General features: G+C 39.7%; 1 protein-coding gene across 9 annotated transcripts in view; it reads left to right on the plus strand.

Annotated features, from left to right (window-relative positions):
• Positions 1-23,785, plus strand: part of KDM4C (lysine demethylase 4C) — a 463,532-nt gene that overhangs the window by 103,655 nt on the left and 336,092 nt on the right. For all 9 annotated transcript variants that reach the window (XR_010920738.1, XR_010920740.1, XR_010920739.1 and 6 more), the window contains exon 8: positions 10,836-10,973. Coding sequence is in view for 5 of the 9 variants with exons in the window: in XM_067553078.1 (XP_067409179.1) it covers positions 10,836-10,973 (138 nt within the window). In the remaining 4 variants the exon portion in view is untranslated. The remainder of the gene's footprint in view (positions 1-10,835; positions 10,974-23,785) is intronic.

Below are 23,785 nucleotides of genomic sequence, written 5' to 3' on the forward strand. Positions count from 1 at the left end.
TCTGTGCGTAGGATCAAAGTATGTGTAGCTACAAAGGCAAGGCAAAACAGAATCTTTTTATTCAGGCACAGATTACAAATTACTGTTGTTAAAACAAGCTTCTGGGCTGTTAGGTTGTTTCCTTAGTTTGGTCTGGGATTTTCAGAGGAACCTGAGGGGAGTTAGGTTGCCAAATACCATTGATATATAATAATTATTTTAATATGATACAGCTTTAAAAATTTAAAAGATTTGTATATTCTAAACCTGTCTAGAAATAGTTAAATTTTTGAATCCATTAACAGTTTATTATATAATAATTTTTTATATTTGGTAAATACAAATGTATTTAGATTGGTACTACTCCATTCATTCATACTACTCTTTAATAGTGGTATTATAGAATGATAGAATCATAGAAGATTAGAGTTGGAAGGGACCTCAGGAGGTCATCTGGTCGAACGCCCTGCTCAGAACAGGACTAACCTCAGCTATACCATCTCAGCCAGAGCTTTGTCAAGCCGCAGCTTAAAAACCTCTAAGGATGGAGATTCCACCACCTCCCTCGGTAACCCATTCAAGTGCTTCACCACCCTCCTAGTGAAAAACGTTTTCCTAATATCCAACCCAGACCTCCCCCAATGCAAGTTGAGACCATTGCTCCTTGTTCTGTTATCTACTACCATTGAGAACAGCCTAGCTCCATCCTCCCTGGAACCCCCTTTCAGGTAGTTAAAGGCTGCTATCAAATCCCCCTCATTCTTCTCTTTTGCAGACTAAACAAGCCTAGTTCCTTCAGCCTCTTCTCATAAGTCTTGTGCTCCAGCCCCCTCATCATTTTTGTTGCCCTCCGCTGGACTCTCTCCAACTTCTCCACATCCTTTTTGTAGTGGGGGGCCCAAAACTGGACACAATACTCCAAATGCGGCCTCACCATAATAATAATGTCTTCCCTCAATCTTCTGGCAATGCTCCTCCTAATGCAGCCCAATATGCTATTAGCCTTCTTGACAACCAGGGCACACTGCTGACTCATATCCAGTTTCTTATCCACTGTAACCCCCAGGTCCTTTTCTGCAGAACTGCTGCCTACCTCATCGGTCCCCAGTCTGTAGCTGTGCATGGGATTCTTCCATCCTAAGTGGAGGACGCTGCACTTGTCCTTGTTGAACCTCATCAGATTTCTTTTGGCCCAATCCTCCAATTTTTTTAAGTCACTCTGTATCATATCCTTACATTCCAGGATATCTACCACTCCCCCTAGCTTAGTGTCTTCTGCAAACTTGCTGAGGGTGCAATCTACTCCATCCTCCAGATCATTAATGAAGATGTTGAACAAAACCGGCCCCAGGACCGACTTCTGGGGCACTCCGCTTGTGACCAGCTGCCAGCTAGACATGGAGCCATTGATCACTATCCGTTAAGCCCGATGATCTAGCCAGCTGTCAACCCATTTTATAGTCCATTCATCCAACCCATACTTCTTTAACTTGCTGATAAGAATACTGTGAGAGACAGTATCAAAAGCTTTGCTAAAGTCAAGGTATTTCATGTCCACCGCTTTCCCCACATCCACAGAACCAGTCACCTCTTCATAGAAGGCAATCAGGTTGGTCAGGCATGACTTGCTCTTGGTGAATCCATGTTGACTGTTCCTGATCACCTTCCTCTCTTTCAAGTGCCTTAAAATGGATTCCTTGAGGATCTGCTCCATGATTTTTCCTGAGATTGAGGTGAGGCTGACCGGTCTGTAGATCCCTGGATCTTCTTTCTTCCCTTCCTTGAAGATGGGCACTATGTTTGCCTTTTTCCAATCATCAGGGACCTCTCCCAATTGCCAAAAGCTTTCAAAGATAATAGCCAATGTCTCTGAAATCACATCAGCCAACTCCCTCAGCACTCTCGGACGTATTGCATTTGGCCCCATGGACTTATGTATGTCCAATCTTTCTAAATAGTCCTGGACCTGTTCCTTCAGCATTGAGGGATGTTCACCTGCTCCCCATTCTGTGCTGCCCAGTGCAGTAGTCTGGGAGCTGATCTTGTCTGTGAAGACAGAGGCAATAAAAACATTGAGTACCTCAGCTTTCTCCACATCCTCTGTCACTAGATTGCCTCCCCCATTCTGTAAGAGGTCCGCACTTTCCCTAATCTTCCTCTTGTTGGTAACATACCTGTAGAAACCCTTTTTGTTCCCTTTCACGTTCCTTGCTAGCTGGAACTCCAATTGCGCTTTGGCCTTTCTGATTTCATTCCTGCATGTTCAAGCAGTATTTTTATAATCCTGCCTAGTCGTCTGACCAAGTTTCCACTTCTTGTAAGCTTCTTTTTTGTGTTTAAGCTCACCAAAGGCTTCTTTGTTAAGCCAAGCTGGGCGCCTACCATATTTGCTATTCTTTCTGCATATCGGGATGGTTTATTCCTGCGCCCTCAATAAGGTTTCTTTAAAATACAGCCAGCTCTCTTGGATTCCTTTCTCCCTCATATTAGCCTGCCAGGGGATCCTGCCCATCAGCTCCCTGAGGGAGTCAAAGTCTGCTTTTCTGAAGCCAATGGTCCATATCCTGCTGTTCTTCTTCTTCCTTCCTATTAGATTGTGTTGTGTTGGGATAAAACTTTTAAAATAAATGTTTTTATATTGACCATACTTTATAGTTTTCTTTGTACATAATGCAGTGCAATTTTTATTGGCATTTTGTGATAATAAGTTTCAGATGAAAATACAAGATGGAATAAAATTTTGAAAATGAAGTTATTTATTATGAAACTTTAATGCAACCTAGTACATGTAGTTATAAATACAAATACTGAAAAAAAAAATCAGATGCTCCTTTTCTGAGTAACAGATTATTTTCTACAAAATCAAGTGCATGAAGAATTATTTTGCTTTGTGCTGGTTGGTAGTGACTGTGTGAGAATGGCTATAGAACATGAACATCTTATGTAAAGCAGGAGAAATTAAAAAAGAGCTTTGGTTTGATTAAAAAATAACTCCTTTTGGGTTTGAGAAGGATTAAGTATTCAGCTACTTGCAAAAACATTTAAAATACTCTGTGTATCCTCTTCCCCATTTGAATTTTCTGCCCATAATCTTAGCTGTTCTCCACTTAGAACCTTTTTCACTTGTGACTAGGTCTGCACTTCATGTGGGTTTGAGGCAGTGAAAGTGTATTTTTAATTTTTTTTTTAAAAGTAGCATCATGCTATGCCAAGATTCATTCAGTAGCTTGGTGAGTCTGCTCAGAGGTGCAGCTTGACTCAGCTTCCCTTGCTGGACATTTGTTAATGTGATATTGAAATTTAGAATCCCTCTGATTATTACATGGTTATGATTCTTGATTTCCCTCCTCCCATGCTTTTCTCAAGTGTCTGGAGAAGTCCAACGATAAGCCAACGATATTTTTTTCACACAAAATCCACTTGCAGAATAAGTCCATCAGAAAAAAAAACCCCTCAGTTTTTGTTTATTATTGTGGTGTCTATTTTCACATCTGTGATTTATTTATTTATAGGTACTGAAGTATTTATGTATATACACTCAGATGCTCACTCTTTCACTTTCTAGAATGTATGGCAACGTAGGGTCTCCTATCTTATTCAATTTAGATTTAGGGGATATTATTAAATAAGGTCAAGGGAAATAATATTTTAGTTAAACCTTTCCGCCATTGCCGTATCATCGGCAACAAAGGCTGATAATTTTAGAATTTATAGGGAGAACTCATGATGTACTCTATATTGTTTAGCCTAATTTGCACTATCATCTAGAGTATATATATTTTAGAAGGCATAAACATAAAAGAAGGAGGTTAAGTGACCGTGCAGAAATGATTAACAATTTTAAAGGTTCTCAACTACTCCTGGAAGTTATATTTTATAGTGATTTTAAAAGTAAATAAGCAGTTAGACAACAATAATGAAGACAGGAAGCATACTAATTATCAAGAGCCATATTACTACTAGTATTGGATCAGCTGTATCATTTATGTTTTGAGTTTAACTGTTACAGCAATAGTACTGCTCATTTTAAGCAAAGAAGCCAGGAGGATGGTGGACTTTCATATGGGATGAAGCCACTGGTTTGATTTGTGCGCTTTGGCAACATACTTCACATTGTTGTGTTTAGGTCATTCTATCTGTTAAAGGGGAGAAATGTAGGCATTTAGAATAAAAAACAGGTGTTGCCTGCATTTGAATCAAACTATCCTGGATAAATTACACACACAAAATTAGCTTGTTTCTGAATTATATATTATCATTTGGATATGTAGTTGCTTTATTGAGTTTTTATAATATATATGTAACTACTGATTCTTTTATACCATTATAATTCATCACAAATGTGTCAAATAAAACCCTGGAATTGAGATATATTGCTTTGGATTTAATGAACATTAATCTGAGCAGTATATTTTTCAGCATGTGGAAATGGTAGAAGTATAACTCTAGTAACTTGCTGGCAGATTTGTTTTTAACATGTCAGGCTTGTGTTTGAGGTAGGCAGGTGAGTCCAGAGCAAGAAGTTTGGTTGCTTTATTTCAGTGTCTTAGACTTTCTCATTTTCTATTTTTAAAAATGTGTTAGAAATAGTTAAATAGAATACATTTAGTTCTGTCTACTAGTGTTAGGAAGAAGCAGCCTATACCTAAGTGCAGTTTTAATTAATGGGATTTAGTGAGAATGTGAATGGGAAGAATCAGGCTGTGATATCTCGTGGCTTGCTGTGATAGAACTGGAAACATGCTGAACGTTGATAAGCCAGTGTACACCTATCAGGTGACAGCTGAACTGCTGCTTATTGCAAAGAACACCTGCTAAACTGTCATCCCCTAACTGGTGGGAACCCTGGGGGATTGCAAGTGGTGGTGGTTCTTCGAGTGTTGCGTATGTCTATTCCATATCAGGTGTGTGTGTGCCATATACTCTGGTGCAGGAGATTTTTCCCTCAGTGTAATCCATAGGGTCAGCTCTAGCGCCCTCTGCAGTGACATTTGTATGTGCTGGTATCAGGGGCGCTGCCAGCCTGCCTCCCCCTCCGGTTCCTTCTTACCGCCTGTGAGGGTGCTGGAACATCCTTGCCTAGGCAAACAATGCTACCAGTGGTTTTCGTCTGTACATTTAGTATATAAAGTTTGTTAAATAAATTAATTAGTTAGAGTTAGTAGTTAGTTAGTCTCATGGGGACATAGCCCCAGGGACAGGGCGTGACCTGGTCCCCAGGCTTCAAACCATGTGCTTCATGTAAGAAGTTCATGCCAGTAAACTATCGTCACCAAAGCTGCTTAAAGTGATTGGGTGAGACCCACATTCGGGATAAGAGCAGGATCTGCAGAAACTTCAGACCCTGCACAAAAAGGACCAGGATATCAGGTTAAAAACGCTCCTGATGAAGTCAGCTCTTAGACTGGACTCTGATCCGGGTCGCTCAGACTCTGTGCCCAGCAGTTCGGGATCGGTTCGAAGTGCCCCACCGGCACCAAGTTCATCCCGGCACCTGTCACATTCCCCGGTGCTGAAGAAGCGCCATAAGAAGTTGCACATCAGAAGGGGGCTCTCCCCAGCCCCTAAGAAGGACAAATGGAGCAGGAGATGAGAGGACACCTGTGTTGGGCTGCTTGTCGTCCCTAGAACTTGAGTTGCGGCCTCACCCATTAGAGCTCCCAGTCCTCCCCGGGACCCGCCTCTGACTCCTGGCAGCAGTAGGGGGACCCAGCACCTCGTGGTAGTATCCATGCCCGAGGCCTTTCAAGTAGCCATGGATTTACTCTCATTCCCTCTGCCGCCGACTCCCTGGGATGAAAGACCTCTGTGCTGAGATCCAATGCTGGGACAGCTGTCTAAGAGCGTGTTGGGGGGCAAGCCCACGATGTGGTCCTGCACAGATCCCCAACACCTCATCACCTCTCTCTGGCACCTTGTTGGTCACCGACGCCCTGAAAATGGTCGCCAGGACCCTGTTGCTGGAGAGCCGCCCCTGAAAACTGGACTCCTGGTACAGATTTCCGGATCTCCAGTGCCAATCCCTGGTGCCTCTACCCAGGTTGCCAGGGTCCTGGCGCCAGTCCGTGGAGCCATGTTGTCGGTCTCTGGAGTGCTGTTACCAATTGCCAAAGTATCATAGAACCACAGAAGATTAGGATTGGAAGGGACCTCGGGACATCATCTAATCCAACCCAACTGCTCAAAGCAGGACTAACTAAATCCCAGCTAAATCATCCCAGCCAGAGCTTTGTCAAACTGGGCCTTAAAAACCTCTTGACAGTACCACCACCGATCCCTGGACGCCAGGCACTGTTGTCACTGGGAGACGACCCCTTGGATGCAGAGGGAAGGAGATCGCTTTACCCAGGGGCCAAGTGAACCCAGCCACAGTTGTAGATTTCCCCTCACACTTGCCACCTGACCACTGACACAATGACCCGAACCATGGCAGTTTTGGAATCCGTGGGGATTCCCTCCTTGCACCAGGGTCGCAGGTACATCAGTCAATCTCGGGAACATCTGAGAGACGTTTGGTGACTGTGTTGCTCCCACCCCCAGACTTTGATGAGGAACCAGATCAAGTGGCAGGGACTTCAAAGGTACTCCTGCAAGAGGCTACGCCAGCTGTAGAAGAACAGTCACCCACTCCATCCTTACCTGCCTCATCATCATCATTGCCTGATGAGTGGGTCCTTCTGCCACAGTCCCAAAGGATGACTTAGAGTGCACCAGGAACTACTCAAGAGGGTAGCTGCAAATTTGGGTTTATAGAGGCGGAGGAGCTGAAGGAGCCCACTGATGTGCTCTTTGATATTTTGGCAGCAGCAGCCCCCACTAGAGTGGCCATTCCCATCGATGAGGGAGTTGTTAAATTTGTCAAGGTCTTATAGCAAGCCCCCTCCTCTCTGCCCTCTGCATCTAAAAGGGCTGAGAAAAAATATTCTGTGCCTGCCAAGGGGTTGAAATACCTGTACTCTCACTTGTCCCCAGTGTCGTTGGTTGTGTCAATGAAAGAGACAGGCTGGGGCAGTCAAGCTCAACCCCCAAAAATAAAGACGCAAAGAAGCTTGATCTCTTTGGGAGAAAGATTTATTCGACTGCCAACTCCACATATTGAACCAGCAAGCCTTGTTGGAGAGGTATAACTATAATATGTGGCATTCCATGGCCAAATTTGCCAACTCCTTGCCACAGGAGTCCTTGCAGGAATTTGTGGCCATACTGGAGGAGGGTGATAAAGTGGCCCGAGCCTCACTACAGACAGTCTCTGAGACAGTCGATTCGGTGGCCAGAACAATGGCATTAGCAGTCTCAGTGAGAAGGGCCTCATGACTGCAATCATCTGGCCTCTCCGCAGTGGTCCAACAGTCCATCCAGGACCTCCCCTTCGATGGTGCAGAGCTGTTCTCCAGTCAAACAGATGCTAGACTGCATGGACTAAAGTATTATAGGGACACATTCTGCTCCGTAGGCCTGTATGCTCTATCTGCTTCCAGGAAGCATTTCAGGCTCCAGCAACTGCAGTGGTTTGCAGGTCAGGCCAGTAGTCAACCTTACAGAAAAAAGAACAGAGGCCATGTTGGCATTTCCCAGTCAAGCTCAAGACACTACCCACGAAAGGGCAGGCAGACCTATTGAGGGTATGCCCAGGGGCAGCCTAACAGACTTGACCCAGGATCCAAACCCCTCTTTCTTTTTAAACCAACTTTTACCCTATCTCCCTGCGTGGGTGGTTATAACATCAGACCAATGGGTGCTAAGCATCATTGCAGTGGGGTACACCCTTCAATTAATTTCAATCCCTCCTTCCCACCGCCCATCCCTGTTCCTCTTCAGAGATCCTTCTCATGAGCAACTTCTTGTCCAGGAGGTGCAAGCTGTCCTATGAGTAGGGGCTGTAGAAGACGTTCTTCTGCAACTGAGAGGGAAAGGTTTTACTCCATTACTTTCTAATCCCAAAGGCCAAAGGAGGGCTGCAGCCCATATTGGACCTACATCAACTCAACAAATATCTCAAGAAACTGAGGTTCCATATAGTTTCCCTGGCCTCCATCATCCCCTCCTTGGATCCTGGAGACTGGTACGCTACTCTTGACCTAAAGGAGGATGCATGTTTCCATTTTCCATGGCCACAGATGATTCTTATGGTTCGTGGTGGAAGACAACCACTACCAATTCACGGCCCTTCCATTTGGCTTCTCAACAGCACCAAGAGTGTTTACAAAATGTATGACGGTAGTCGCGGCCTAACTCAGATGTCAGGGAATACAAATTTACCCTTTCCTCCTTTCCTCGATGACTGATTCATCAAAAGTCACTCAAAAGCTCCAGTCCAACACAGTATCATGGTACTACAAGCCATCTCCTAATAACTGGGCCTGTTGATAAATGAGCAAAAATCTACATTAGTATTGGTGCAAAGGATAGAGTTTATTGGTGCAGTCCTCGAGTCTACACGGGCCAGAGTATTTCTACCTCAAGGCAGACTTCGAACCATGTCAAAGCTGATCACCCAAGTCACAGCTCACCCTCCCTCACAATAGCAAGAGTTTGCCTCAGACTGCTAGGTCACATGGCAGCATGTACCTACATGGTACAATATGCAAAACTGTGCTTCAAACCCCTCCAAATGTGGCTAGTGCCATTTTATTTCCCGGCAAGACACAACCTGGACATAATCCTTGTGATCCTGCCTCAAGTACTTACCTCATTGGCATGGTGGACGAATCCTGCCCACATATCAAGAGGGGTTCCCTTTGCAGCCCCCATCCAATGCTCTACTTGGTATCGGATGCCTCGGACCTAGCGTGGGGAGCCCATCTCAGCTCTCTCAGGACCCAAGGCTTCTGGTCTGCAGAGGAGCTGACATTACACATAAATGTCAGAAATCTCAGGGCAATTCGATTAGCCTGTGAAGTGTTCCTTTCCCAGGTGTCAGGAAAGATAGTATGGGTGTTGACAGACAATATGGCAGCAATGTATTATGTCAATAAGCAAGGAGGAGCGAGATCCTCAGCCCTCTGCCAAAAGGCACTCCACCTATGTGACTTTTGCATGGAACATGCGATCCACCTCAAAGCTTCACACCTCATAGGGGTCAAGAACACATTGGCAGATCATCTCAGCAGGTCCTTCTCTTCTCATCACGAGTGGTCCCTGCACCTGGAGGTAGTTAAGGTCATCTTCCAGAGGTGGGAAGTGGGAACGTTTCTCCTGTTGGGCTGCTGAATGGAACCTCTCCCTGACCCAGATGCCATTGCACTCCATTCTGGAGTATTTACTTCACTTGAAACATCAAGGCAGATCAGTATTTTCTGATGAGATGATGGCCAGATTTCTGAGTGGCTTGAGAGACTCTTTCCACAGGTCTGGGATCCAGTTCTCCCATAGGACCTCATGGCATGGATCTGACATCGAATGGACATGAGCAATACATCTTGAAGAAGAACAGTTACGGAAGGTTAGTAACCGTTTTTTCTACTGCTTGTCCTCCATTGATGAATCTCCCCATGAATGGATTTGTCCAGATAGCACATAGAGATACAGATTATACCACTAGCAAGAGAGAATTCTGCCCAATATCACTACCTTTATTGCACTGGTTTCTGTAAATTTGTATTGCATGCTATTTACTATCTGATATTTAACTTTGTGTTTGGGGTTTCGGTTTATATGAAACAGGCTATACAAAATACAGTTGTATCTTTTGTGATGTCATTGGGTTTTTCCTAGCTATAACTTCATTTTATTGAGTCAGTGGGCAGCAGTCTCTTTCCACTGAATCATTCTCCGTTTTATGTTGTAAGGAAAAATGATCCTTGGGAAATCCTTGTTTATTACATAAAGTGGTAAAGCTTCACTGTCTAGTGCTATTTGAATAACTTTTCCCAGACCTCATACTTTCAGTGCTAAGCTATTCTCCACCCCCTGCAGTACTCCTTCCAACTACAGACATCTGGATAGAGTTCTAGTCATGTGCAATAGCAACATCCTCTCAATATCTTCAATACTGTTCAAAAAACCCTCGAAACCCCATAGTAAAATAAGTGTTAATGGAGTGTTAGGAGGGAGATTTTAATTGCACAAGGTTTAGGACATTCATTACAGAATTTAAAATGCAAAGAGTCCTCAGCATTATTGGTTATTGTAAAGTGGTAGTAGTGATGTTACATAAAAAGTGTGGTTCTGCTTCCTCAAAGAAGACTTTGAAGAAATGACACCAGTTCCTGTATTATCCAGTAATAGAAGGTGTGAAAACAAAATTAGCTCCTCATTTATACTTGTATAGTCCCACTGTATTCAGAATATGCCCATAGTGGCACCTGTGCTTATTTAGCAATAAAAGGGTCAGATACTAAAAAGTTTTGTGAGGATGGGAAACAGAGAGGGAAAGAAACTTATCTCCATCCTATCTCAATAACATGAAGCATCTGTGGCACTATTCCAGAGAGGATACTTCAGGCCAGTGGAAGAAGTAACCTCCCCAGCCTTTAGAGTATGCCCCCTCCATTGGTTAGGTAGCAGCAGATGTTTGGCTCATGCCTTCCCCTTCTGGCTGCTACCCAGGTATGTGTACTTTGGCCATCTCAAATCTTATGCTCTCTACTCAGCGCCCCTATGTACTGCTAATAGGGGCCCTCTGCTTTTTTAGAACATGGAACATGATTTGCTCCCTCGTGAACGCTTTGCAAATTTGTGGCCTATCCTAATGTGGGGATGCTGATGGGTCAGAAGTTTGTTATTTCAAAATGTAGTCAATTGCTATGTGCAAATGTCTATTTTGACATCAACAAATATAATTTTCATTTCTTTAATGAGAGAAGGTCTCTTTTAGTATGATATTTGTGTTTTGTTTTTTTTTGCTTGTTATGTAGATCACACAGGAGGCAGGGGAATTTATGATAACCTTCCCATATGGATACCATGCGGGATTTAACCATGGTTTCAACTGTGCAGAATCAACAAACTTTGCCACAATCAGATGGATTGATTATGGAAAAGTAGCTAAATTGGTAAGTCATACTATAAAAATAATGCCTGAATTAAATGTCTCCTTTGGTTATTCCTTAATGATAAGCTTAGGAAACATAGAAGATGAAGAGGGAGAAGAACAATTGGGTCATCTAGAACAACATCCTGTCAATGCAATAATATTCCATATTGTGCATTTATTAGCTTGTTATAATGCTTGCAGGACATGTATTTGTTGTTGTAGAAGATTTTGTGGATGATTTAATCTGTGTATTGTATGTTAAAAATCTTTCTTTTTCAGGAAATATTTTATGTAATTTGGTTTATATAAGGCTATGTAAATTGAGAATTATTTTTGGAAGGGGGACACAGAATTTATTTCTGTTCTTCTGAAACCCTCTGTGTCTTAGTCCCAGAGGCAGCTTGGAAATCCTCCTTATTCAAATCACATGCAGCAAGTTTGCTCCCTTATAGAATTGTATTTGTATCTTGGAAAACATGCCACATACTCGAGCCAGGAATGTGCAAGTTCAAAAAAGGATAAAGATAAATAAGAGGGCTGACTTAAATGAGCAAATTAAACTTTAATCTGTAATACTTTTTGAAATGTTGGCAATATTAAGTGATAAATTAAATATGCTTCCAGAGTGGGAATATTTCATAATTTAAAATCATTAATATATTTTTTTTAAAAAAAGCAGTTTCATGTCACTGTGTTAGTCTATGCAGCGTTGTAGCTGTGACGATCCCAAGATATTATACAGAAAAGGTTGGTGAAGTGTGTGTAGCTCAAAAGCCTGTCTCTCTGACTAACAGAAGTTGGTCCAGTAGAAGATATTGCCTCACCCACCTTGTCTCTATACAATTTTGGTCTGAAATTTTGCATTCTGTTCACATTCAGCACGCGAGTAATATACTGAATCAAATATGTGTGTATTTTGTTCAGCGAAAGGTCATTACTTTTATACAATATTATATGATTTCTCACTGTCAAAAAAGTATGGATTATAAGAATATTGTTTAGCATGCTTTGGTAAATATGTAATGTGGAGCCACTTTGCAGACTGAGATATTCTGTACTGACAACAACACTATAATTTGTGTATGTGTTATGTTAGCTAATGAGAAGACAAGTGAATACAGTTCAAAAGCAAACATGGGAGGGGGGTTTGCAACAACATAATCTAGGAAGAGTACTGGATTAAATACTTTGAATTGGAAGAAGATCTTGAGAATATTTTCTATTAACAGAATTTCATGATTTTAGACACTATTGACTATAATTGTGAATGAGATTGATGAGTGGGTTTCAAGAGGTCAAAGGCCTGAAAATGTAGTCTATACATAGATACTGTAATGAAAGTAATGAAAATATCAGTAAGCATATAAAATGTCCAGCTAGGTCTTCACTTTTAATGCAAAACTCATATTTATGATAGGTAATTAATAAGGCACTGATTGGTAACACTGATTTTTAAAAATCGCTATATTTAGTAGCTCCGTAGTACAACAAATAGTACAGTGACCCATCATGTGGAAGACTTGAGTTTAACGTAACTGTAGAGGTCAAATTCAAATGTGGTGTAAGCTGATCTGTTGAAGTTAGTGGAGTTTCCATCTCTTAACCAGTCCTGAATTTGGCTCTAAAAATCCTAATTTTTGGCTAGGAGGTCTTGGTTCATTTAGACTGTTTTGAGTATTCTTTGCCATATAGTTCATGGAGAAAGCAGTCAGTGAAGGACATTGACTTTTGTGCTGTTTTCTGAAGGTGTAATGCTGTGTTAATGTATTGTATAAAAAGGTAAAATGGCTTCAGGGTGTTTGTAATCATTTCAAAGTGTCTGAAATCTTCCAAATACTGTTTGAATCAATAATGATCAGAATATCTCCTACAGAGAAAGCTTAGGGACTGTAGTTGATTGTGAATCCCAATTCCTGTGACTAGAGGTCACAATTATGAATTGCACTCTGCATTTTACTATATATAATAAAAAAAAGTCAGAAATAAAGCCTAGTTTGCTGAACATTTTGCTTCATATTTTAATTAATAAAGAAAAAGACTTGGAAGCAGTATTAGCCAAATAAAACATATCTCAGGTTATTGCACAACTTTCCACAGCAGTAATATAATAATACAAAGCTAATGGAAATAAAACAATTAGATAATTATTTATTATAATCATAATATTTGTTGGTATTTATTCATGCCATACAAATAAGATTCCCAAGTTGATGGAATGTTAAAGAAATGCATATTACTGCTTTAATGTTCCAATATTAATTGTAAAACAAGATACATTAGAGAACTTTCAAGTTACAACTTGACCTGTTATATTTGATATTATAAAGTCATCATATTTGAAACAAAGGCATGGGGTAACAGAGAAATGTAGAGGAGCCCACGGTTAACACAGAGATGTTTATGAAAGGGGATACTCTTATATCCTAGTAAAGAGGAGGGGATAGAAGCTGATTAAGTACAAGTAGTAGCTGAAGGGAAACAATCAAATGAAAAAGAGTCCCATTCAATTATATCACATGAAGGCAGACAACTAAATATTGACAAATATTTTATAAATATTGACAAATGTATACAAATGCAGAATGTAGAAAGGAGAATAAGCTCTGGCAAGTCAAGTGTAAAAGTAGAATTTGGCAGGCTAAAAAAACAATTTATAAGAGCAACTAGTAAGAGATACAAAAACTAACAGTAACAATTTTTGAAATATATCAGAAGCAATAAGCATGCCAAACAATCAGCGGGGCCACTGGATGATCAAGGTGTTAAAGGAGCACTCATGGAAGACTAAGCCATTGCAGAAAGGCTAATGAATTTTTTGCAATGGTCTTCACTGCAGAGGATATGAGGGAGATTTCCACACCTGAGCCATTCTTTTAGGTGACAAATCTGAGGAACTGTCTCAGACTGATGTGTCAATAGAGGAAGTTCTAGAACAAATTGATAAACTGATAAATTGATAAATCACCAGGGTTAGATGGTATTCACCTAACAGTTCTGAAAGAACTCAAATATGAAATTGCAGAAGAACTAAATGTGGTATTTAACCTATCACTTGAATCAGCCTCTGTTTCAATTTTTAAAAAAGGCTCCACAGATAATCCTGGCAATTACAGGTCAGTAAGCCTAACTTCAGTGTGTGGCAAATTGGCTGAAACTATAGTAAAGAACAGAATTATCAGACAGATGAACAAAATATGTTGGGGAAGAATCAACACAGCATTTGTAAAGGGTAATCATGCCTCATCAATCTATTAGAATTCTTTGAGAGTGTCAACAAGCATGCAAACAAGGGTGATCCAGTTGACATAGTGTACTTGTTGAAGGCTTTCTGAATGTCCGGTGTCCCACACCAAAACGTTTTAAGCCAAGTAAGCAGTCATGGGATAAGTGGGAAGGTCCTCTCATAGATTGGTAACTGTTTAAAAGATAAGAAGCAAAGGATAGAAATATATTGTAAGTTTTCACAATGGAAAAGAGGTAAATAGTGGGGTCCCCCAGGGATTTGTACTGGAACCTGTGCTGTTCAATATATTCATAAATGGTCTGGAAAAAAGAGTAAACAGTGAGGTGGTAAAATTTGCAGATGATACAAAATTATACAAGATAGTTAAGTCCAAAGCTGACTGCAAAGAGTTACAAAGGAACCTACGAAACTGGGTGACTTAGCAACAAAATGGCAGATGAAATTCAGTTGGTAAGTATAAAGTAATGCACATAGGGGAAAAATAATCCCAACTATACATGCAAAATGTTGGGGGTCTAAATTAACTGTTACCACTCAAGAAAGAGATCATGGAGTCACTGTGGATAGTTCTCTGAAAACATCCAATCAGTGTGCAGCTCCAGTCAAAAAAAGCTAATAGAATGTTAGGAATCATTAGGAAAGGGCTAGTTAATAAGACATAAAATATAATGCCACTATATAAATCCATAGTATGCCCATGCCCACACCTTGAATACTGTGTGAAGTTCTGGTCTCTCCATCTCAAAAAAGATGTATTTGAATTTCAAAAGATACAGAGAAGGGCAACAAAAATGATTAGGGGCATGGAACAGCTTCCAGATGTGGAGAGATTAAAAAGATTGAGTCTGTTCTTCTTAGAAAAGAGACAACTAAAGAGGATATGACAGAAATCTATGAAATCATGAATGGTGTGAAAAAAGTGAGTAGGGAAATGTTATTTACCCCTTCACATAACACATGAACCAGGGGTCAGCCAATGAAATTAATATGTAGCGTGTTTAAAACAAACATAAGGAAGTACTTAATCACACAATGCACAGTCAACCTGTGGAATTCATTACCATGTTTTGTGAAGGCCAAAAGCAGAAATTGATTCAAAATAGAATTAAATAAGTTCATGGAGGATGGGTCCAACAATGGCTATTAGCCAAGATGGTCAGGAACACAAGTCCATGCTCTGGGTGTCCCTAAACCTCTGACTGCAATAACCTGGAACCGGATGACAGAGGATATATGGTTAATGATTGATGGTTGTCCTCTTTTTTTTTTTTTTTTTTTTGCTCATTCCCTCTAAGGCATCTGGCACTGTCTACTGTCAGAAGACAGGATACTGGACTAGATGGACATTTGGGCCGACCCTGTGTGGCCATTCTTTTGTTCTTATATAAACAAAAATAGGAAAAACATGTATGTAGTTAATTATTCTTGCATTATATTTGTAAAACAGTTTTAAAGCATGCATGAAATACCAGAGCATTTGCAAATTGAGAAATACTGTTTCTTGGTACTCTGTTAGGCAGGAAATGGAAAACACAAGGAAAAAGCTATAATTGCTTGTACTGGAACTCCAGAGAAATTTTCCAAAAATGTCTGTTTTAAAAAGGATGAGAAATCCTCTCTACTCCAGAAGGCTATTGTCATGTTAGTGGGTTACATCTATTACGGTAATATTATTATAGCATCTCATAAAACAAGCCACACAGCTTTACGTTGCAATTTATGGTTCTCCAGACTGGCAAGGTTCACTGATGTTGAAGTTAATCTTTTGCTTCTTCTCTGTCTGTACGTGATCCTTAGATGATTTTTAATTGGAGAAAAATGTTTTGGATCTAAATACAATGTCCATACTACTATTAGATTTTTCCTCTTTAATATGTATTATATTTGAGGTGCCTTGCAGATGTCCGCGAAACACAGTAAACTAGGTCAGTAGTATGTAGTGCTTACCTGAGAGGCTTTTGTGTACTGAAGACAGATTAATTTTCCCACAAGGCAGTCCTGAGTTAATTATAGCTATATAACTGACTATGCCACTTGCCTTCCAAAAAACCCAAAATGAAGCAATAAAAAACAAAACTAAAAAAGCAACTAATGAGCTACAGTATTCATCGCTTTTTTGTTTGAACAGTTGCTAGTTATGTAATAGTTATACAGATTTTATTGAAGCTACAGTAAGTACTAAGGTTAAATAACAGTATTATTATCCTAAATAAAATGCCATGAGTATAAGAGCCCACTGAAATAAATTGCCTAAATAAACTGCAAAGTTAAATGGGTCAGGCTTTAAAGAGAAAGGGGTGTTTTGAACACAGAACTAGAGGACATGCACTCCTGAATTCCACTTCTTGCTCTGAAACTGACTCATTCTGTGGCTATGGGGAAATGGCTAAACTCACTACGTCAGTTTCCTCATCTGTAGACCTACCTCCAACAATACTGTTTTAGGTGGGACTGTCCTTACTAAAGTCCAGGGGAATATGATAGCTGTGCTCTTTCCCAAAGGCTGTAGTGCTGGCCTCCTGCACGAGAGCTGCATGTGAGAAGGCAGGAGGCAGGCGGAGATGGCTGCACCCTCTGTCTCCTGTCTCAGTTACTTCTTTCTACTGTTGTTTCAGTGCAGTGGATAGAGTGGTGACATCTATGGAGATGGGTATATGGGGGATGGCACAGTAAGGGACAAGTGGTATGAAGGGCACAGGTGACACGGTAGAGTGCACAGATTTAGCCGGGACAGAAGGAAATGGGGAAAGGGGACAAAGGTAAAACACAGAGAGAGAAGGATGGAACACCCCAAACCTCCCCTAGCCATAGAAGAGAGACAGATGGCAGAAACCACATTAACCTCTCCCCTGATCCTCTGGGAAGAGAGAAAAAGAGATGCCAGAGAAGGAATATCTGGCATCCTATCCTGAATGGGCTTGGAGGAGTGGGGAGGAGTAGCAGGTTGTCTGTCAAAAGTGTTTAAGTGTTCACATACTGTGGCGATAGCTAGAGAAAAGCTAGTTAAAATTAGATAAAACTCATTTATCTCATAGTAGGTCACATAAGTTAGTTATGTTTGTAATGGGCTATGAAGATGAACTGTGTACCATAAATGTTCAGTATTATTAATATTCATCCTAAAGCTTCAGTTTCTGGAATTTAATTTATTTATGCTAAAATTTAAAGGGTATGAAAGAAGGCAGATGGGACACTTCTTCAGACTTGTGGATTTTATTATTTACCTAATGGAGCTTACATTTATCTAAGTAGGCTGGAACTTTGCTGTTGTGCAAACAACATTTTGAGTTATCTTACTCCAGTGTATTTTGTTAATGTTGGTAAAATAGATGAACCAGTGTCAATTAGTTTATATGTTTTGCTGGGGTCTACTTTAATTTGTGCAAAGTAGGCAACTTGTGTGCTGAAGTAGGGGCAATGTTCAGGCATTAAAGTTGTTGAATATAAATGTTTACACACCATTTTGATTAATTTTTTTGTATACTACAAAATAAAATCCTTTCTGGAGTGATTGGATAGAAGATGTTCACTTTAATCTAAGAATGAACATTCAAACCTTTTGCAGTTTTGACCATCACATATTTTGGTTTTCCTTGTTCAACATAGTTTAAAGATATCTGAATTTTTTTTCTGACTCCTACAAGTAAGGGATAGCAGTTCCCCAAAACAGTTAAGCAGTTATTTTCAGGACTGTTGTGGAAAACAATTACTTAAGACACCTTTTACCTATTTAAGTATTTATTCCACGCTCATCACTGTGGTATTTGAGAACCATATCTATATAATTCATTCATGACTCACTTGCGCGCCTGTCCGTATTAGTTGCACTCACCTCTGGACATGTTAGCACTTTTAAAACCCTTTCTGTGTATTAGTTTTTGAGCTGTCATGTTAATCATGTGACCTTGGGTATAAGAGTTTAACTTGGAATTAAACAGAAAGAGCTCAGATAGCAAATTGAGTGACATCTTCTGGAATTACATATTGGAGTTTGACCTGTCTTGCAGTAAGGCTGATTCGGGAGTTTGTATGATGATCTGGCATTGATAATATGTTACTGAAATATATTTATAAGAAGATGTCTTGGCTTGTATTGATTTCAAATCCCATCATCCAGTCCATATTACTTCCCCATTAAATAATTTATTGAAAAATGACATTTTTATCCGAAGTAATTGACTTTTAGGGTGAATTCCACGTTGCTCTCATAAAAAAAAATGTGCAGGTGGTGTCCTTTCATTTTCTTTGTGTGAATGTACTTTAGGAAATTATGTAAAATATACCCAGAAAAATGCATAATCCATTTCATTGTAATTGAAAGGTCATTGGGTGTTATTCTAAAATCTGGAGAATCAGTCATGATTTCCACCTTCTCCTGGAGAGGACCAGTAAACGCTATATGTTGTACTGTGGTACTAGAGTTTAGAAGCTGAAAAAAGTTCAAAACAAGATTGTGTACTTTTATCTACTAAGATTTTTTTCTTTATATTGCATTTCTCATCACTGCTGTTTATTAGTGTTGTCAATTGAAAAACAAGCCCAGGAACAAAGAAACTCTTCCCCTCTTGGGATTGGGAGGATGAGCCGAACTTGGGAACTCTATAGACTCTACAGGGCAGATGCTCTCGAGGGGAAAAGGTCCCATACAGCTTCTCCTTAACCAAACCACATGGGTTAAGATAAAAGGAAGCTCTCAGGACAGAGTCAGTCCTGGGATAAAAGGAATTTGTCCTTCTCCCCGCAAGAGCAAAGACAGGTGGAGAGTAAATACCTTTTGCAGTACTGCTTCTGAACACAGGTGATTTCCTCAGATTTTTCTTCCTTCAGTTTGGACTCCAGACATTTTTTCTCTCTGCGGTTTACTCCAATCTCTTCCTCCACTGTCCTTCCACTGCAGCCTCTTTCCTCATGGCCTCTATACACCCCTTAATCCCTTCTCCCTCCTTTTCCTCTCCCTCATTCCATCCCCTCTTATATTTATGCCCAGTTTTCCAAATCAGTATCTCTACCACCACCAAAAAAAAAAAAAAAAAGGTGGACAAAAATATGACATTTGGTAACCATTAACCTTATCACTCTGCTTGTATGGTATGTTACATCTCTTTCCCCCACACTTCTTCTATGTAGTCTATTAAAATTGTATAGTCCTTGTGGTAGGGATGATCTCTTACTGTGTGTTTTTTTTATAGCACAGTGGGACCCCAGTCTGAATGGGATCTTCAATTGTCACGATAGTACAAATAATAATATATGGATAGAAGGCAAGGATTTGTCATGGTCCTCCCATAGGGCCCAATCCTGCAAACAATAAAGCCAATGGGACTACTCATGTGAGTAGTGTGTTTACTGGGCCAAGTGCTTAAGTTTGAAATTCCATATAAAGGTAATTTGAAACTGGGGTTTGTGTATGGCTGTGATAGAATGGATCAGAGCTATTGAAAAACAGAAATAGAGGGTAATTGACTTCAGTGGAGATTCATCTTATGTGTGGTCTCATTTTGGCTCTTAGTGATGGTGGGTTTTTTTTTGTTTTGTTTTGTTTTGTTTTTTTTGTAAAGAAGAGCATATGGGGAACATAGGTTGTTTTTAAGGAAACAAAATGCCTATTTTAAATTCCCAGCTGGAGATGCTCATAGCTCTTATCTGGGAAATGTCCTTCCTCTGAGATCAAGTGCCTGCAGCTGCCTTTGAAGTTTAGTTTACTGTTTAAAAATTATATTTGAACACAGCCAAAAGTGCAAATTGAAGTAATTCCAAAATGGTGGATTTGAGCATTTCTGAACCAAATATGGAAAATAAGTGTTTTGAGGCAAGAAAACAATTGGTAATAAAACAACAAACAGTATTTATATAATAGTCATTATAGCCAGTGTATAATATGCTCTCATATATGTATGACTTCAAAGTAAGAAAAGAGCATACTTTGCCAGTACCTTTCTTTATTCCTTTTGCTAGGTAGGTATTTTGAAAAAAATGTTCCTGTCACTTCCCAATACTTCAATGAGGAGAAGAACCCAGGTTCTTTATTTATGATATCTTAGTGTATTTCTGTGAAAGTGATTGTGGTGGCACAAATTTCAACACTTTGACTTTGTAGTGAGATGCTGGAGATGGCTGTAAAAGAGAAGCACCTTAGCTGAATTAAATACTTTTTAATCAGCAAATGGGGAAGGAAAAGTGTACAAATATGGAACACGTGACTGTCCTGTATGTGATTTTAAAGTTGACATGATATTTTTCAAAGTTGTCCCCAGCATGAAAGTTGTCCTTCAAAATTTACTCCCCTTTTTAATGCCTCCATATTGGCAGAAATGCTTGTTGTTACCTTATAGGAAGAACAGATGTAGCTAGATTTGTAACTCTTTTGATGTGTTATCCCATGATAGTTATAGATGTGCTGTGCTTTTTAAAAACACAACACTATCTCTCTTTTATTGTGAACTTTCTCTTTTACAATTGTTCTACAATTCTTGTTTGATCTCATCACAAATGCCATAATACAATAACCTCACAACTCATCAGCATGGAAATGTAACTGGCATCTGAGTAAAATAAGATCCAGCACAAAAACTCATCCATTCTTCAACCTGAAACAAACTTGAAAGCATTTGTTCAGTTCTGAGTAAGTTTGGTAAGATTTATATTTCTCTGCACTTCCTGATTTCAACAAAGACATGTTACAGGAACATAGGAATTTGTAATATTTAGCATAGACAGCACCTACATCAGTAGATGGTGCCATATCCTTATCTTAATGGTAAGTTATCTTCTGTATATTTATGCTGTTGATCTGACATAGGGGGTGACTGGCAGGTCAGTCCTGCCTTTGTGTTCTGGAGTTGGTACTTGCAATAAAACCCTGTGGTTCTTTAGTGAGTGTTACAAAATCTTGTGAGGGCACATCGGTGGGGCAGTGTGAAAGAACTTGCACTACTATTGCTTTGCTGTACCTCTTCGGTGGGAGAAGCGATAATGTCATTTTCCAGGGCTGTCAATTCCACATTTTTTTCACCATTAAATTAACTTAAAACAAGAATTGGAAGGACTTTACTAATTATATAAAAAGAACTTAAAGGGACACTGTTATGGTGGACAGACTCCAAATTTAATGTCTCATCAATCCACCCACACGAAATAACACTGTCCCTTTAAAACACCCTGTTGAATAAAGCTTGGTCTACACTTAAAAGTTTGGTCAACATAGGCTATGTCTACACTATGAGCTTGGGTTGTGATTCCCAGCTTGCCTATACATACTTGTGCTAGTTTTCATCAAGCTAACATGAATATAAAAAATAGCATAGGCATGGTAGCATGGGCAGCGTCAGCGTGTACAAATATGCCTGAAATCTGTGGATACGTACTCAGCACAGCTAACCTGCCTATGCTACTGTGGTTACTCTAGTGTTATACTTGTGCTAACTAAGTGAGAACTAACACGAGTATGGGTAGATGAGCTGGGAATACATCTTGTTCATGGTATAGACATAGCTATAGATAGCTACATGGGTCAGGGGTTTAAAAACACCACACCCTGACTGACATAGCTATGTCGACCTAATCCCCATGTAGACGCAGCTGTCATAGCTAACGTTGTTCCAGGAGGTGGTGTTCCTACAATGATGGAAAAAACCCTCTTTCTCATTGTAGGCTGCATCTGCACTTTGGGGTTATGCCGACATAGTTACGTCAACAGAGGTATTCCAGACCAGTCTCCAGAGTGTAGACACAGCCTAACTCTGACATAGTTTTATATAAACTTCATATCACTTTTCTTTGTTTTAAAGTAACATGAGGAAAAAATGTTAGTCTATAGTTCATCTTCATATTTAGTGTCTTTTGAGTATGTGTTGAAAGGTTCAGTGTAGGGGTCTTTTGTTTTTTGTTTTTTTTAACTGACTGTGTAGCAAACTCTGCAAACCTTTTCCACTATAGTCTTGAGCTCCTTAAACACTCTTGCTTTCTTTCATGAAATTAAATCCATAATTACTCATGCATATTCTGCAGCAGTAGCTACTCAGAGACCTGTTTTCTGTGGATAGGTTAGATCAAAGTGCTGGCCTGCAGGTTGTATTTCATTTTTTCCCTTTGGTGGGATGAAGTGCAGTTGTTTTGATGTTAGGTTTGATGGATTTGTTTGCCACTGCATTCATTAGCTTCACATCAAAAAACTGACAGGCTGTTAAATGAAACTTTGGCTTAGATTTTCAGCTTGACTGTTAGGAGACATTTGTGAAGATATTTTGTTTTTGTGTTGCTGCAGCCTCAAGCACTTATGAGTGTCTCAAAGGGAAGAAAAGTTATTTACTATACTGATTTCTTTGAGTAAAAAAAGAAATCATTGTCTTGAGGACAGCCATATCTAGCATACACTATTCAAAGTATTATATTTATTATGTTATATATATTGAGAGAAAACATATATGACTGCATTAATAATTTTGTCAGAGAGGAAAGAGAAAGGATAGCCACTACCACACAGCAGGCATTTTTCCAGCTCTATTATTATTTATGGAGATGATACTTAATGAAGGTAAAAAATAAGGATGGTTTGCTACATGACGTTACAAAAATGTATTATTTAAAAAAAAAAAAAAGAAACAAAACTTAGCTTAGTTTTTATCCTGTGAAATTAAGGCAAAAGATGTAGAGTGCAAGTGTGAGTACTTTACATACAGATCAACCAAACTGATGCAGTTCTGATATTTGATTGTCAATATTCTCTACTGAAGCAGGTTCTTGAATGATTAATCTGTCATCTACTTTTTATAGTTTGAGTTGCAAACATCTGACCCAGGTTACTTTTCTTTTTTGTTTAGTTTTTTTGGTGCTGGATCTTGGTACATCTAATACCTCATAACAGTGGTGTCAGGGATGATTTATAATTTATACAATTTAAAGTGTCTGCTTGTCAAAAAATCAAAGCTATTCTCCATATGGGTTGGTTTCTGTGGAATCTGATGAAGATTCAGGAACCATTTACATGGTGAGCCTCTCTCTCCCTAGTTGTGGTACATCAACATACATTCTCCATCCATTCTTCTATGGCAATATTTATTTATTCTAAGGCAAAATACCTAATTTTTCCATGAATATGTGGTTAGCTGGCGGTAATGTTACATTGCTGGCATAGAGCAAGAGAATATACAGGTTTTGCATGTTGCCTATTTAACCCCACTCTGGGGGCATTAGTGTTTGTTGAAACTAGCATGCCACCTTATGCTAATTTGATATCTCTGCTTGCTCATGAGTGCCTGCAGCTAAGACATTATGTGTGCATCAGTTGTGTGTCCATAGGGCAGCTGAGTGTAGAATTTCAAGCAGGAAACATTTAAATTAATGGCTTACATTGCTTGCCTAACAGTTAAGCAGGAAGTGCTGTTGCTGTATCTTCTTAATTCAGAATTAGCACTGAAAAATACCTTCACTTTTTCTAAAGCAAGTTGAGCATAGATGGAGGCATTATAGTGAGGTCTCCAATCCCTTTTATCTATCCATGTGACAGCTAAGCAGTACTTTAGGATAGTTGACTTCTGGCTGGACAATATGAAATGGTGAGAAGAGCTTGTTCCTTTCATGGGTACACA

The sequence above is a fragment of the Emydura macquarii genome, unplaced genomic scaffold (assembly GCF_026122565.2).
Source record: "Emydura macquarii macquarii isolate MOO-44397 ecotype Brisbane River unplaced genomic scaffold, CSIRO-AGI_Emac_v2 contig_1451, whole genome shotgun sequence".
Taxonomy (NCBI): Eukaryota; Metazoa; Chordata; order Testudines; family Chelidae; genus Emydura; species Emydura macquarii.